This window comes from Penicillium citrinum (genome assembly GCF_028827155.1).
Source record: "Penicillium citrinum strain IBT 23319 chromosome Unknown utg000001l:1.0-4955037.0:1.0-4956770.0, whole genome shotgun sequence".
NCBI lineage: Eukaryota > Fungi > Ascomycota > Eurotiomycetes > Eurotiales > Aspergillaceae > Penicillium > Penicillium citrinum.
In genome coordinates this window covers 3,968,570-3,984,713 of record NW_026622686.1, presented here as the reverse complement: position 1 = coordinate 3,984,713, position 16,144 = coordinate 3,968,570, and the positions used below count along the sequence as shown (strand labels likewise).

Sequence of the window (16,144 nt, the reverse complement as noted above, 5' to 3'; positions counted from 1 at the left end):
CACTGGATGGAATCTCTTAGGTTCATAGGGTACTGATTGACTGACGGTTCTGAACGTGTCCAAGTTTCGGACTAAGATGTCTTGGACAGACTGTACCTTGAATAATATTCATAGCCCAGCCTAGTGTTAAAGTAGCAACTGCTGAGCCACCTATGCTGATGGCTGCCAATAGGAAGTATTACCACGTGTTTAAAGCATTTCCATCTCATATTAGTTTCAACAAGCAATGATTCTCATTTACTTAGGTGTGATATGGTAATGTCCTAATCGCTGGTTCACTAGTAAGAACCGAGGCAGCTCTCGGGATGCGAGGTAAGAAATGATAGCTGTATGGGCTTTGAGAAAGTATTTCAGACTGGAGCCAGTCTACCATTCTATCATTTTAACAAGCAAAATTTCACCAGATTGTTTCAAATATCAAGCGCGTAAATGCCCAAGCTGATTGGCAGAGATGCAAGAGGCTCAGCTGGTGGCGGGGTTCATGCCAAGGCGAACACTTATAAATAAACGTCAATCGGAGGTGCTTTAACTATCCGGTCTTTCAAAGTCTTGAATCCGCTTCAGGATGGAAACACGATATTCGGAATTAGTCAATGACAGCCAAATCAAAGTTGACTTCCAGATCGAAAATGTCACGGACGAATCGGGAACACGCCAAAGGTCGATTGTGAGACGCGGGCGAGCTAGGGAGATCTGGACGGAGGGTAAAGTCATCGGGAGAGGCGCTTATGGCACAGTCTCGATCTTTATACATCAGAAACCTAATGGGAGAGTTAAGATTCAGGCTGTAAAGAAGGTGATGAAGGAGCCTTTGTCGGCTGGAGGGGTAGACTTTAGAAAAGAGTTGGATGCTATACTTAAGTTCTCTCTCGGAAAGGTTTGTCAGGAACCCCATACCTAGTTGGTAAAATATTTGATTATTTCGTTCAATTGACTGTTACAAGTATACAGACTTTTTTGTAAAATGCCATGGATGGTATTCCAACCATGATTGTGTTTTTATTGTGATGGAGTACCTCGAACATGGAGATCTGGACGCATACATGAAGCAACTAGGTCGACCCCTTTCAGAGCCGGAAGTGGTACAGATAGTCTCTCAGCTTGCAGAGGCACTTGATCTGCTTCATCGTTCGAAATTTGTACACAGGGATATCAAGCCTGCCGTATGTCCATGTGCCCTCTGACTAGAGCCAGGCTGACCATTTTAGAATATCTTTATCGTCCAAAAAAGCCCGGAGTGGCAGGTCAAAATAGGCGATTTTGGCATTAGCAAGCGAATCAAACTTGACAGTAGTCTCCGTTCAACTGTCGGTACTCGTCTATTCTGTGCACCTGAGATTCAAGATATCTTCCCTCCCAACACGTCCGATGAATCGAGGTATAATTATACCGAGAAGGTCGACATATGGTCCGTCGGGGCAACTGCATTCTATCTTCTTTTCTACATCTACCCTTTTCCAAGGATTACAAGTCTCGAGAGATACGTGGATGAAGAAATGGAACTCCAGTTCCCGTCCACACCTAAAGCCAGCCAGCATTGCTATGACTTTCTTAGGGTAGCAATGGCCCCAGTGCTGCTAGAAGACTGTCGGTGGGGGACGTGCTTGAGCATGCCTGGCTAAAAGATATCTCAATCGAGTCAATAAAGAAGGCCCTCCCTATGGAAACGCAGAACGATTCATCGGCGTATCAAAATCAAGCCGGAAGTCTGACCATATCTTCTGAGATATCTCAAATCAATCGACGAATTGACGAAGCTATGCTGGAGACGATTGAATTTTTTGCAGAAGAGAAATCTAGGGATCGAGAAGAGAGTAAATCCAGGAGAAAGCACATGAATGACAGCGAGAAGCTACGAAGCGTCGAGAAATCTGAAACCTCGACCAAAAATGTGGATGAAAGTCATTCAGGATGGTACATCAAGGCGATACGAGCAGGCTCCGTTACTACAAAGCAACTTTTCAGCCTTTCCGAGACGTGGAAATCTCGCGGGTAAGACATCCTTAATATGCCATATCTTCAAGTAATCAGGTATACTAATGGAGCAGTTAGCCAAGCGGAGGATTTCATTAAGAATGGAGGTGTCGTTGCTCTAGTCAATCTGTTGAATAAAATCAACACTGTCAATTTCTGGACACTTCCCACATTTATAACAGCCTTCGCCATCCCAAAAGAGAGCGTTGAACTTGGGAAGAGAGCGGCTGTATGCTTATTTACCCTCACAAGATATCCAGAAGGGGTGAATGAAGCTCTTCGCAACCAGAAAATAATCACTTCTCTCATCCACGCCCTGGTTGCGTGGGACATATTTACTCGAGAACGTGCCACTGCAGCTCTCACCCGTCTCATGTTGAACCAAGTTAACGATAAACCTCTTGAACAAAACCAAGAAGCTCATGCAGTCATCACACGAAAGTTGGCGGAGATCCAGCCTCATTCGAAAACTCGCTGGTATAACATCTGGGTTTCAAATGTTTCATTAACCCTCGATGATCTCCTTGAGAGATCAATATATCCAGTGGAAGAGAAAAAGATGGCCTTGGGTTATCTTGACTCGACACTTTTAATGATGAATCAGTTAGTGAAAGGAGCGAACTATTCCTCGAAATTGCGGGAAGATATCGTCGAAGCACTGCAGAAAGCTGGAGTAAATAATCCACGGGTTCTGTTCTTTGATCGATTGCACAAGCTTGGATCACCAAAGATTGACAAGCAGATCGAAGATGCTGTAATCAATGGTTTGGTACACCGGCACGAGATCCAATGGAGCTCTGAGTGATAAATACTCATGTCTAAAGGGGGTTTCATGAAAACCTAGAATGTGTGGGTGCAATGTATTATATCATTCCTCAGTCGCATAAATCGTGTAACATTTGTTGCTCTCATCATAGTCGTGTCTGTCGTGATAAAAAAAAAAATAAAAATAAAAACCGGAGTCAATCTACCTATCCACACAGGAAGAGCATCATCAAGTAGAAGAAAAAGAATAGACAAAATCCACAAAGACGCTGTACACAATGTGACCCCCAGGCCAAATCAGACAATTCAGGCAGACCTCCCAACCAAAAGACGCAAATTAGAAAGTAGTAAGCTTTTTGAACCAACTCTTCTTACCCCCACTAGCTGGTGCTCGTTCACGTTCACGATCTCCATGTCGACTACCATGAGACCGCATTCCACGATCTCGCTCATAGTCTCCACTCCCAGAAGAACTCTTCACGCGGCCTTCACGCTTCTTCGAACGAATCTCATCGATCTCTTCATCAGGGATATCACCGTACTTAGCACGACGTCTCGCACGTCGACGCACAGCACGGCGTGCCTCTTCATCTGATGAAAGAGAGGCAGCCTGGTTGTTCTCTGCGTTCGGAGGAATATCAAGAACCGTTGGGACGATGGGTGGTGGTTCTGGAGGTTCGTCTGCTTGCGAATAGACCCAGGAGGAAATTTTATCTTTCTTGTTCCCGCCCATATCACCATGATTGATACCCCTGGACATCGGGTAGGGATATGATGGAGGTTGTTCTGGCGGTGGAGCAGCCTTGGACTTGCGACGATGAGCCTTGGGATCACCTGAACGTGAGCCACGACGACGGTCGTTTTCGGCTTCGTCTGGGTAAGCGTCCACTGGTTCTTCAACGCGGGAACGGCGTCGTTGGGCCTTGGCTTTAGCTTCTTCTTCGCGCTGGCGACGACGTTCGCGTCGTTCATTAGCTCGTGCTTCGGCAGCTGCTTCAGCCTCGCGAGCTGCTTCTTCTTCCTTTGCGCGTCGCTCCTCGCGAGCGGCGCGACGTGCCTGCTTTTCTTCACGGCGGCGCTGCTCTTCTTCTTCTCTGGCTTTTTGTTCGCGGGCTTCACGTGCTCGTTCCTTTTCTTTGCGTCTGGCTCGACGTTCCTCTGCTTCACGTTCCATTTCACGGGCCTCGGATGGAGCTTGTCGTGAAGATCGCTTGGCTCTGCGTGCTGCCCGTCGTACTTCTGGGTCTTCAGGTTCGGTTTCTCCACCAGCTGTAACACCGGCAGCATCGGTTGTGAATCCTTCTGCATCTTCATCGGGTTTCATGGCTCGACGGCGACGATCGTCCCGGCGTGCTCGACGATCTTCACGCTCTGGATCGGTAAGGCCTCTGGATTCTTCGTCGCGGTACGAGCGAGATTTGCGACGGTCAGGCATTTCGGGGCGTGTGTTCTTTCTCAAAGATCCGAGAAGACCCATGATTCCGCCAGATTCCTGTTTTTTCGGAGGAGCTGTATTGGATCGTTTCAAGCGACGCTCTCTGGGCGTGTCGACAAAAGCAATGTCATCTGGTCCTGATACAACATCTGGACCCTGGCGGGCTTGCTCTGCGTCGACCATGACGGCATCTTCATCTTCGCCGCGGAGACGGGTCTGTATGGTCAATGTGAGTCAACTATCCATTCACGTTGCATAATTGTCATTAAATAAACTTACCTCGCGTTTGGACTTGCGCTTCGAAGGTGCAGATCCTCGAGAGCCTTCCTTGGGCGACTGTTCATCCGCATCCTCTTTGTTAACCATGACCAAGTCCTCATCTTCAATGGCATACGGATCTCGAGCTATGAGAAAACGAAGCTATTAGTTGCTGCAGCGGGCTTTTGTTTTGAAACAATCATCTTACCTGACTTTCGCCTCTCTGCACGTGGTCGGTCCCGTTTCGATTTGGACGCGTTGATTCCCATCATCTTGGCTGCCTTATCCGATATCTCAGGCTTCTCGTCAGGTGGAGGGGAAGGCATAGCAGCTTCATCTACATCTTCTGAACCTCGTCTTGAACCTGATTTGGATGAAGGCTTCTTAACAGCCGCAGCATCACGTTTGCTAGATGACTTCGCTCGAGGTGGTGGAGGCCCTCCGAACATAAGATTCGACATCTTCGCTGCACGTTGTTGCTTTGAAGAACGTGCTTCACGTTCACGCCTCTCTTCACGTTCTCTCCGCTTCTCGCGATCAGAAGATGACTTTTCCATGTCTTGATCGACTTCCTTGGACTGAAGTTTCGAAGATTTTGATTTGGGCGGCGGAGAAACATCGCGAGTAGGTTCCTTCTCTTTTTTCTTCAGGGGCTCTGTTTCCTCCGGTGCTTTCTTTTCCTTTTTACTGGACTTCTTTGGAGGTGGAGCACTGCCAAAGAATCCCCAAGCCGAGGTGCTTGCACGATCAATCTTGGCACGATCTTTCTTCGAAGACTTTGGAGCCTCTTCAACAGGCTCAGGCGGAGGAGTAGGAGGAGCACCCTCATCAGCTGGCGCTGCTTCTGGTACAGGCTCAGGCTCAGGCTCAGGTGCTGGTTCCGCCTCGGGCTCAGCTTCCGCTGCTGATGGTTCCTCAGGAGCAGGTGGCGGAGTAGGTGGTTTAGCAGCCGCAGCCGCAGCCGCAGCCTCCTTCTCTGCCTGGGCTTTCTTGTACTTCTTCAATTCCTTTTTGGTCATCTTAGAAAGATCTGGAGCAGGAGGTTCAGGTTCAGGTTCTGGCTCCGGTGCCGGTTCCGGCTCGGGCTCAAGCTTTGCAGGTGGCTCTGCAGGTTCATCAGGGAAACTACCTGGAAGAAGATCGCTGGAACGTCCTTTTTCCTCTTCGGCAGGAGGCTCTGGCTCAGCTGGTTCAGGCTCGGGCTCGGGCTCAGGTTCAGGTTTCTTAGACTTGCTCTTCAGTTCCTTGGCCTTATCCTTCTTATTTTGCTCAAGAGCTTTAATACGGTCAGCCACAGAAAGCTTAGCACTTGATGATTTTGTTTTGGATTTCGACTTCTCCACTGGGACCTCTGGAGCTGGAGGAGGTGCGGGCTCCGGTTCAGGTTCGGGTTCTTGCTCGGGTTCGGGTGCTGGCTCAGGCTCAGGCTCTTTAGGTTCGTCCTCGATGTCGATTAGAAGGTTCTCTTCCGGTTTTTCTTCCTTTGGAGTGGCCTCCTTCTTAGTTGTCTTGGGTTTCGCTGATCCGCCCATCAAAGTTCCCCAGAAGCCCTTTGCGGCAGGCTTTTCTTCCTTAGCAGGCTCGATAGCCTTCTTCTTCGTGCTCTTGGACTTCGATGCGGAGTCCATCCAGATGTCATCTTCGGGTACTGCCTCGGGTTCTGGTGTGAGTCCTTGCGCAGGTGGAGTGGGAGCTGGCGGTGGCGGTTCCTCAATGTCTTTGCCTTTCTTCTTCTTTTTGTCCTTTTTCACTGTGACGCCCCAGCCTCCCCAATCATCTCCAGCTGATTTCTCAGGCTCTGGTTCTGGTTCGGGGACTGGCTCTGGTTCAGGTTCAGGCTCTGGTGCAGGCTCTGGTTCAGCAGGAGGTTCAGGTTCAGGCTCAGGTTCCGCTGGTTTGTCACTGGGAAGCTGAAAATCTTTCCCCGGGATAGGAGCTCCTTTCTGGGTCAATTTCTTCTCACGCTTCTTTCTCTCTTTCGAAGACAGCGTGGCCCATCCTTCGTATAAAGGATCGTCCGGTATAGCAGGCTCCGGTGCAGGTTCAGGTTCAGGCTCAGGCTCAGGTTCAGGTTCTGGCTCAGGTTCTGGTTCTGGTTCTGGTTCTGGCTCGGCTTTACCCTTTTTCTTCTTTTTCTCCTTGGTTGTGACATTCCAACCAGACCACTCGTCTTCCTTTGCGGGTTCCGGGGGTGGCTCCTCCAGAAGTGGTTCGGGCTCAGCCTTCGGTTTTTTATCCTTTTTCTTACCAGCAGTGCCCCAACTTCCCGTCCAGTCGTCATCTGCAGGAGGTGGATCCGGTGCGGGCTCAGGGTCAGCAAGGAGATCAATCTTCTTCTTTTTGTCCTTGGATTTCGTAGGAACATCCCAGGACCAGTCGTTGTCAGGTTCAGGGGCGGCTTCCTTGGCTTTGGCTTCCTCTTCTTCCTGGGCTACACGAGCTGCTTCTTCCTTGGCAGCCTTTCTGGCTTCTTTAGCTTCTCTGATCGGTCTGTTCCTCTCCTCGACATCCTTCACCTTCTTTTCCCATTCCTTCTTGGCTTTTCGCTGCTCCTTTTTAGATAAATTCTTGAACCAGGCTTCGTCTGTCGGATCTGGCGGAGCCTCCTCTTCGGGTTCGGATTCAGGTTCGGGCTCAGGCTCAGGCTCAGGTGCAGCTGGAGGCTCGGGTTCGGGTTCGGGTTCTGGATCGAGAAGGCCTTTCTTTTTCTTTTTATCTTTGCTGGAGACAGCCCCCCCAGGCACTCCAGTCATCGTCCTTCCCTTCGGCGACTGGCTCTGGCCCTGGAGCAGATCCAAGATCTCCAAAGTCAAACCCACCAGGGGTCTTTGGCTTTTTAGCATTAGTAGCCCAAGGATTCGTGCTCTTTTCACCAATGGCCCCTAGACCTGCTTCTCCTTTACTACCAGTACTCCAATCTTTGCCCCATCCACCAAAACTGAATCCAGTCCCTCCCGTTTTGGGGCCCGTGTCAAAATTCAAATCAAGCTGAGGAGCGCCATCGTTCAGACTGACATCTTGAAACCCACCTGGGGGTGCTTCGTTCTGTGGGTAGTGTTAGCTACTCTTCCGATATGGAAATTGGAGATGAAAATTACCTTCTTCTTTTTACCAACTGTTGCAAATCCAGCCCAATCATCGCCGCCTCCATCGGCCTCCTCGGCCCAACTGAGATTATTTGCCGTAGAAGCCTCGGCGGCTTTACGCGCCTCTTCTTCTTCCTCTTCTTGCTTCCTAGTTTTCTTTTTACTGCCAGTTGTAGTCCAAGCATTCCAGTCATCATCACCGCCCCCGCCACCATCATCTCCTCCGCCATCACCACCGGCATCGCCGCCCCCATCGCCGCCGCCATCACCACTGGGCTGATCACCACCGGCATTATCAGATCCACCACCGGTATCCGCTGGCGGTGGAGGTGGGGCAGCCGCCTTCTTTGCAGCGGGCTTTTTCTTTTTATGTTCACGAACACCAGCAGGATCTCCAAAATCGATATCCACGTTTATAGAACCGTCTTTCCAAAATGTATTCGACTTTTCGTGGGTCTTCCTTGTCGGTATCGGCTGGCAAGCATCGTAATGAAGTGTCTTTCGCTCGGCGAGAGAGAGTAGCGTAGTATAGTCCGGCGGAATATCGGCGAGCGCCTCATCATAGGAGGGTGGGGGTTGAGTATACGTTGGAAGTCGCGGCGAACGAAGCCCCAATTCGGCTTGGAAGTCGGAACCACGCATAGAATCATATTGTGATAAGCCTATTGTTGGCATTCCCAGCACGAGACGCTCCCAGATATCATGAACAAGTTGGTTAACGGCGTCTTCGAGATGTTGGTGTTCTTTTGCGACAGACGGACCCAGTTGCTCTGCGCAACGGTCTGCGGGAATCAATGTGTACATATCCATGGCGGGGTGATCCAGATCGCAGCGCATCTGATTGCTCTTATTCGTCCGCGAGTCTGATTGATGACTCTTTTTACAAGAGTACCGGGGGAGAACACATGGGGTAATTGAACTCGAATGACCCCGCGAAGGTCGCTGGGTGATGAGTCAAGTAAAAGGTGCGAGGACGATAATTTCCGTCAGATCGGGGTCTTGAAGGCGTAAAGTTCGTAATATTCGGTGATAGATCGAAGAACAATTGAAATTAGACAAGCGATAAAGCACGATAGCCACCCAGCACGACCAGCGCGATTTTGAGGTTGCTTAAGCTGCCCGGTGGATTTCACCAATCTAGGATCGTAGGGCAATAAGCGGTAGTCGGTAGTAGTCGGTCGTAGTTAGTCGAAGAAGAGGTAGGTATAGACTATATTCAAGGGAATTATCGAGGATTAGAAAAAGAATTTTGCCACCTAGGAAAGGGAGCAAAAAAGTAGGGAGAAGTAGGGATCAGCTGGAGGAGGCAGGGATGCAAAAGTAGTTTGGGCGGTGGAGGAGATCGGCGGGTGTACATTTGGAGGAGTACTCGGTATACAACAATTCGCAAATTGGAGTATATCCTCGTCGACGTGGAGTGATACTAATTATTAGTATCGGAAATAAACCACTTACTTGGTTCAATTAATGTATATCTAATTCAAAATAATAATAAGACTGTTCTTCGTCAGATTCAACAACTATGAACTTGTGTTCGTCCCAGAGGTCCGCAAATCCAAAAAAAAAAAAATAAAAGGCTGGGACGAAGACGATCGCCGTGAAAAGAGCCGAAGTAGAATTGAATGAAACTTCAAAGGAACAAAGTATACCCTACTAAAGTAGTACTTTCTAAGGAATGAAATCTCTGCATATACAGAATATAACTGAAAGATGAATGGCAGGTACTCAGAAGTAAATGCCAATGTACATACTCTATCGATAAAGAGGCCCCTCCACTGGGCCCCTGCACCAACATCATCCTATCGCATCCCACCATTATACATCCTGTATGTACATCCAACCCATTACTCGATTTTGTTATTATCGGGGATGCAATGTGACTATGCATGCAGCTGGTCACCGCAAGTACGTCTACTGTTTGTCTGCGCTACTAATATAGTAATGCTGCAGTATATTTTGGACTGGAGTAAACAAACTTGAATCCATGGAACAAGCAGTGCCCATCCATGGAAATTTGGATGCCCGATATAGTCCGCGGGAAGGCCCGTCTGCAGGGAATATTGATCTATTTCGAGTTTGGAACATCCTACAGTAGACTTAATTAGGTACAATAGTACCACTCTGAGTACTCAGCGATCACAAAGTACATGCTACTTGTTAATGTAGGTACAGTACTGCGTACTTCTGTACAATATCAGCTGGCTGCGGAGAAGCTCCGCCCGCGTATAGTACCATCACATACAAAGTATAATACAACACCACTCCCTCATAAAAACACTCACGAATTCTCACAATTGCAAAGTAAAATAAACATCCTTTGCCCACATCTTCATCCCCACCGAAATATTTCCGACTCTGCAGGTTTCATGCCTTGGGTTGCGGCGCACGCGCAACACATCTTTTCTTTCTCACCGCCACTTCGCCGGCGAAGTGCGGGGGAAATGTCCCCGCTATGGAGGATGGCCCTTGACTCATACGGTGGTCGTGGATAGGCACGGGGGACTAATTTGGTGGAAATTACGGAGGCTATGGAGATTACGGAGATCATGCGAGCTAGAAGTTTCCACCATTGAGAGGAGACATGCTGGAGATAGAGAGATTGAACCATCAACACATGAAACGCGGCTACAATACATATAACATAGGAAAATGGGAATCGAACAACACATGGTGTCGCGTGGGGAGGAGAAAAAAAGCAATAAAGAAGGGGGAAAATATGAAGGAAAGAGAAGGAAAAAGAAACTTGCAGTACAGAGCAAAGCAGAGTAGAACAGAACAAAAAAAAAACAAACAAACAAGAAGATACTAAACACACAAGGGCGACACCATTCCAAACGCAAAACCCTTTTGCAATCCAACTCATATCGCGACACAAAGAATACACAATCATCGATCCAGGAACGTATTTACTCCTCCGCTTTCATGTTCTGAGGCTCAACTCCATAGACCTCCAAATGCTCACGGCGATAGCGCTCGCGATCCTCCGCAGCTCGCTGGATATAAGGCTATAAGATGGCATGTTAGCAACTCATATTCGAGTCCATCCAAACATTATTTCAACAGGCCATGGTTGTTTTACTTACCGCCTTCTCAGAATCACTCAATTGCTTCCATGCATTGGCAGTCTCGACTTGGATTTCAGAAACAGGGCGGTTCCGGGTCTCAATGTGACTAGGCCGATCCTTCACGAATTGGATGAAAGCAGAGCTGGGACGCTTGACTTGACGATCGTCCTTGATCACATTCACTCGCTTTCCAGTGAGGCGACCAAGGGCCCGACGGGCATTGTTAGCCTCCTTGATTTGCAGAGGAGTGTAAGATTTCACCCATTCTTCATAGGCAGCATCATTTGCAGCGCGGTTCTTGTCGACCTGCGCTTGATATCGCTGAAACGTGGAGTCAGTAAGAACCTATCGCATGATGATGCTGGCCATATATAAACATACCTCCATGATCCGATCATTGCCTTGCTCATTCAGGCTGGCAGAAGCAGCCTTGAAGACGGCGACCGCGCCCTCGTGCTGCCCGCGGTGCTCAGCGAAGGCATCCTTCATAGCAAGTCCTCGGGCAGTCTGAGGCAGCTTCTTGGGTTCCTGGAGTGCCTTTTCCCGGAGCTCTCGGCGATGATCCAGCTCAGCGCGCTTAGCTTTCTTCTCCTTCTGTTCTTCGGTAAGCTCCTTCTTGGGCTTCTTGGTTGTAGTGCTGCTCTTGCGCTTGGTGGTGCTCTTGGACTTGGGCTTAGCCGCGCGCTTAGGCTTGCCACTTTCAGATGTTGTAGCGAAGGCATGGGTCTGTTGCGAGTTCAATCCAGAGATCTGACCGGCGAGAGGAGCTGTAAATCGAGGGGTCGAGGCAAGAGAAAGCTGGCGTAGCTGGCTCTGGACCTCAATCACGCGAGTAGGGCGAGACAGGGCATTGCTGACGGATAAGTGTCGAAGGGCACCCAATCGGGTAGCCAAGTGTGAAGCCATCCTGGGAAATCCTTTGTAATATTATCTTAGTGTTTCGGTCAAATAAATATTTAAATCACAGTAGGCGCGGCGCAACGCTAATGTAATAACGCTTGTCCCTGACGCAAGCGGAGTGGAGGCTGGGTGTCTCAAACAGATGACATAAGCAAAACAAGCATCCGGTCTGGGACTAGTGCCACACGTGATCATAGGCACATGACGGCGATCCCCCAAGGCAGTTTGGAGGTTCATTTTGATATCAGTTTGTCACTTGGAGAAGATACCATTGGTGCTCACAACTACGAGTTTTCCAGGCGCATATACGACAGTCTAGAGATCCAGCAATTTATATGGAAGCGCGGTGATCCTTGCAGGCCTTTTTGCTCGACGTCCTGGTGCTTTTGAGTTTGCAGTAATACTCACTCATCGTTGCCCTGCAACAATGGCTCGCCACGGGGATACTCGCTCACCATCTCCTGTAGGCAGCACATACTCCTCCTCGCGACGGTCTCGCAGAGAGGATGATCGTTATGATAGAAGTCGACGGGATGATGGCCGCGGATACCGCAGGTCTCGCAGTCCAGAGGTATGTAGTCAACGCAATATCCACCCCGCGCGTGAAATTCAAACAGCGCAATATACTAACTCTACATCTTGCAAATTAAAGCGCCGTTACCGTGATCGAGACCATGGCCGTGATCGAGATGGCTATCGCCGACGCGAACGTTCTATAGATAGACGTGACGATGACAGTTACCGACCCAGTCGCAGAGATCGATCTAGAGACCGCCGTCGGGACGATGATCGCGATTATCGCCGACGTAGCCGTGATAGAGATTACCGACCTAGGAGGGATGCTTCACGCGATCGTGAGCGCCGCAGACCAGATGATACTGCTGATTTGAAGCACAAGTCTAGACGGGATGACAGCCGTGACCGCGGTGTCAATCGTCGTTCTCGATCTCGAACACAAGAGGTACGTGCTGCCATCCCAAAACTTTCACTTAGAATTTAGTTCCTAATTCACACTTGACAGCCATCGAAACCAGCGACCCCCGCACCTGCCGCCCAGACCGACGAACAGAAAAAAGCCGAGAGACTCGCCAAGCTCGAGGCGTGGAAGAAGAAGCAAGCTGAACAGCGTGAGAAGAAGCAACAAGAGGCCGTTGCAACCGGTCCTCGGAACATTCTTGATGCCATCGATCGCAAGTCTGGCCTATCGCCCGCAGTTGGTTCACCGCAAACCCCCGCAACCCCAACTGATTCCCCAGCCCCGGCTCCCTATCCTGGAAAATTTGATCCCAAGTCCGTGGTGAAGAACGCCACATCTACGACGAATACCGCTCCATCGACGACCATTTTGGGGACTGATGTCGCCGTTCCAGAAACAGCGAAGGCCCCACCGAAGGCAGCAGCTGCCCCCCCTCCAGCCTCTGCCCCTCTGAAAGCAAAGGGCAATGTTAGCGGGTTTGGGCTTAGCTCAAAGCAGAGTTCTGGTAACGATAAACCATCCGCACCGAAAACATTGGGCTTCGGTGAAGAGGAATCTACTCGCAAGAAGCTCGAACGTCTCCCAACACCGCCACTGGATGACAACAAGGACTCATTTGGTGACGCGGATGATGCCGCGGAAGATGATGATGTCGATATGCAAGATGGTGAAACTGAAGAGGCCACGGCCGCCGCTGCTCGAGCTGCTGCTGAACGACGTGAAGAGCGTCTTCAAACACAAAATGTCGACCCCCAGACTAATGGTGATATCGCAATGGCCGATACCTCAAACAAGCCGACGGAATCTACCGAAATGGATGTCGACAAAAAAGTGGAAGAAGAGGAGGAAGAAGAGGACCCTCTGGATGCATTCATGTCTGGTCTCGCCCAAAGCGCCCCGCCAAAGAAGACAGTTGGAGCCTCATTCGCCAAGAAGAAGCAAACGCACCAGCCCCAGGCCATGTTTGGTGACGATGACGATGTCGCCATTACAGCTGTCGGAGAGGAGGACGCGGATGACGTACTTGCGATGGCCAACAAAAAGAAGAAGAAGGAAATCCCCACAGTTGATCATAAGAAGGTCGAGTACGAACCTTTCCGAAAGCAATTCTATCACGAGCCTTCCCATCTTGCCGACATGAGCGAAGAAGAGGTAGCCAGCCTACGTCTAGAGCTAGATGGCATCAAAGTCCGTGGCCTCGATATTCCGAAGCCTGTTCAGAAATGGTCACAGTGTGGTTTGGGTGTCCAGACCTTGGATGTTGTTGATCGCCTTGGCTATGAAGGATTAACATCTATTCAAGCTCAGGCCATCCCTGCTATCATGTCTGGTCGTGATGTGATTGGTGTAGCCAAGACCGGCTCGGGAAAGACGATGGCTTTCCTAATTCCTATGTTCCGACACATCAAGGACCAGCGCCCGCTCGATAACATGGAAGGCCCTGTTGGTCTGATTATGACACCCACTCGCGAGCTAGCCACCCAGATCCACAAGGATTGCAAGCCCTTCTTAAAAGCTCTTGGTTTACGTGCTGTTTGTGCGTATGGAGGTGCCCCCATCAAGGACCAGATTGCCGAGTTAAAGCGCGGGGCAGAGATTGTCGTTTGTACTCCTGGACGAATGATTGATCTTCTTGCCGCTAATGCGGGCCGAGTGACTAATCTGCGGCGTGTGACATACTGTGTACTCGATGAAGCTGATCGTATGTTCGACATGGGCTTTGAGCCGCAAGTTATGAAAATTATGGCCAATGTTAGACCAGATCGTCAGACAGTCCTCTTCTCTGCCACTTTTCCCAGGAACATGGAGGCCTTGGCCCGGAAGACGTTAAAACAGCCCGTCGAGATTATTGTCGGTGGGAGAAGTGTCGTCGCGCCCGAGATCACTCAAATCGTGGAAGTACGCAACGATGAGCAAAAGTTCGTCCGTCTCTTGGAATTGCTGGGCAATCTGTATGCAGATGATCAGAACGAAGATGCGCGAACCCTTATATTTGTTGAACGGCAGGAATCCGCAGATAATTTACTGCACGAGCTGATGCGAAAGGGATATCCTTGTGGTTCTATTCATGGTGGAAAAGACCAGATCGATCGTGATTCCACTATCGAAGACTTCAAGGCTGGTATTTTCCCTGTCATGACTGCTACTTCTGTCGCAGCTCGTGGTTTAGATGTTAAGCAACTCAAGCTTGTCGTCAATTATGACGCCCCTAACCACTTGGAGGATTATGTGCATCGCGCCGGCCGTACCGGACGTGCTGGTAACACCGGAACTGCCGTCACATTCCTCACGGAAAATCAAGAGCGGTACTCCGTGGACATTGCCAAGGCTCTCAAGCAGAGTGGCCAGGAAGTTCCTGAGCCCGTACAAAAGATGGTCGACAGCTTTTTGGAGAAAGTCAAGGCCGGAAAAGAAAAGGCGAGCGCATCTGGATTTGGTGGTAAGGGTCTGGAACGACTTGATCAGGAGCGTGAGACTGCGCGTATGCGTGAGCGCCGCACCTACAAGACCGGTGAAGAAGGCGAGGAAGAAGAGGACAAAGAGGAGAAGTCTGAGAAAACAGATGATCGATTCAACAAGGCTCTTTCTTCTGTACAGTCTGCTGCTGCTTCCGCCCCTGCTCCGCTACCCGGTGTGCCTAAGGGTATCGACCTGGATGGCAAGATTACCGTCCACCGAACAGAGAAGGATCCGAATGCTGGCTCTAAGAATCCCCTGGACAAGGTCGGCTCTGCCGTCGCTGATATCCATGCCCGTCTAAGCAAGGCTGGTGTTATGAGATCTGGTGTCCCCATCGACAACCGTGGACCCGATGCAGGCGCATTCCACGCTACGCTCGAAATCAACGATTTTCCCCGTAAGTTTCTCATATTCTCCTTTACTTCAGTTTCCTGGTTTCCAGTATAAACAGTGGCTAATAATGAACCATTACAGAAAAAGCACGTTGGGCCGTCACCAACCGTACGAATGTCGCCAAGATCCTCGAAGCAAGCGGCACATCTATTACTACAAAGGGCTCTTTCTATGCTGCTGGCAAAGAGCCTGGTCCGAATGAGAATCCCAAGCTTTACATTTTAGTCGAGGGCGAAACCGAGATATCCGTCACGGATGCCATGCGTGAGCTTATGCGTCTACTGAAGGAGGGCACTGTTGCCGCTGCGGATAGTGATGCTCGAGCCCCGGCTAGCGGTCGCTACAATGTTGTTTAAGAGGATGGAGATGCTTGCCATTAGCATGGCCTTGTGATGTAATTTATTGAGAGAGGGTTGTACTATACCACTTGATACATTTTGAATGAAACCCGGCAAATGCCGTTGAATGGCATTTATGCATGAGTGTAAGAGGTCATATTTCCCGCTACTTAGTACTATACAGTATATCTCACATCTCGCTAGATAGCAAGAAAGAATCATGGACATTTGGATAGAGCCGGCAAGATATCTATTTCAAAATTATCTAATGTGCCAAGTACTAACTATATCGAGTGATAGATGGATCCGTGGTTGAGGATGACAGACTCTATACACTTCCAAGGTTCGAATTGATGATACTTGGCTGTAGATTAATGATACTACCATGTTTGAAGAAAAATGCCTGTGTCAGAATTTGTCAAAGACGGACATGACAAACAATAAAATGGAACCTCGAAGAACTCAGTTGCTTTTTCACTTCTGCTTCTGCCTTG

At 49.5% G+C, this 16,144-nt stretch overlaps 4 protein-coding genes across 4 annotated transcripts; 2 read left to right on the top strand and 2 right to left on the bottom strand.

Annotated features, from left to right (window-relative positions):
- Window positions 1-565: 565 nt before the first annotated feature.
- On the top strand, window positions 566-2,779 carry N7469_001500 (uncharacterized protein; the record flags this gene model as incomplete). Its single annotated transcript, XM_056640420.1, has 5 exons — window positions 566-877; window positions 945-1,163; window positions 1,209-1,408; window positions 1,561-1,992; window positions 2,053-2,779. 5 exons carry the CDS (start codon window positions 566-568, stop codon window positions 2,777-2,779), a joined length of 1,890 nt encoding a protein of 629 aa, XP_056506177.1.
- Window positions 2,780-3,076: 297 nt separating this feature from the next.
- Window positions 3,077-8,328, bottom strand: N7469_001499 (uncharacterized protein; the record flags this gene model as incomplete). Its single annotated transcript, XM_056640419.1, has 5 exons — window positions 3,077-4,390; window positions 4,454-4,578; window positions 4,641-7,088; window positions 7,162-7,477; window positions 7,531-8,328. 5 exons carry the CDS (start codon window positions 8,326-8,328, stop codon window positions 3,077-3,079), a joined length of 5,001 nt encoding a protein of 1,666 aa, XP_056506176.1.
- A 2,096-nt stretch (window positions 8,329-10,424) lies between these two features.
- Window positions 10,425-11,489, bottom strand: N7469_001498 (HMG-box domain-containing protein; the record flags this gene model as incomplete). Its single annotated transcript, XM_056640418.1, has 3 exons — window positions 10,425-10,523; window positions 10,602-10,904; window positions 10,965-11,489. The coding sequence occupies 3 exons, from the start codon at window positions 11,487-11,489 to the stop codon at window positions 10,425-10,427; spliced, it is 927 nt and encodes a 308-aa protein (XP_056506175.1).
- Window positions 11,490-11,808: 319 nt separating this feature from the next.
- Window positions 11,809-15,668, top strand: N7469_001497 (uncharacterized protein; the record flags this gene model as incomplete). The annotated part of the gene is made up of 4 exons (XM_056640417.1): window positions 11,809-12,054; window positions 12,136-12,444; window positions 12,505-15,316; window positions 15,394-15,668. Exons 1-4 carry the CDS (start codon window positions 11,911-11,913, stop codon window positions 15,666-15,668), a joined length of 3,540 nt encoding a protein of 1,179 aa, XP_056506174.1. The 5' UTR covers window positions 11,809-11,910.
- Window positions 15,669-16,144: the final 476 nt, after the last annotated feature.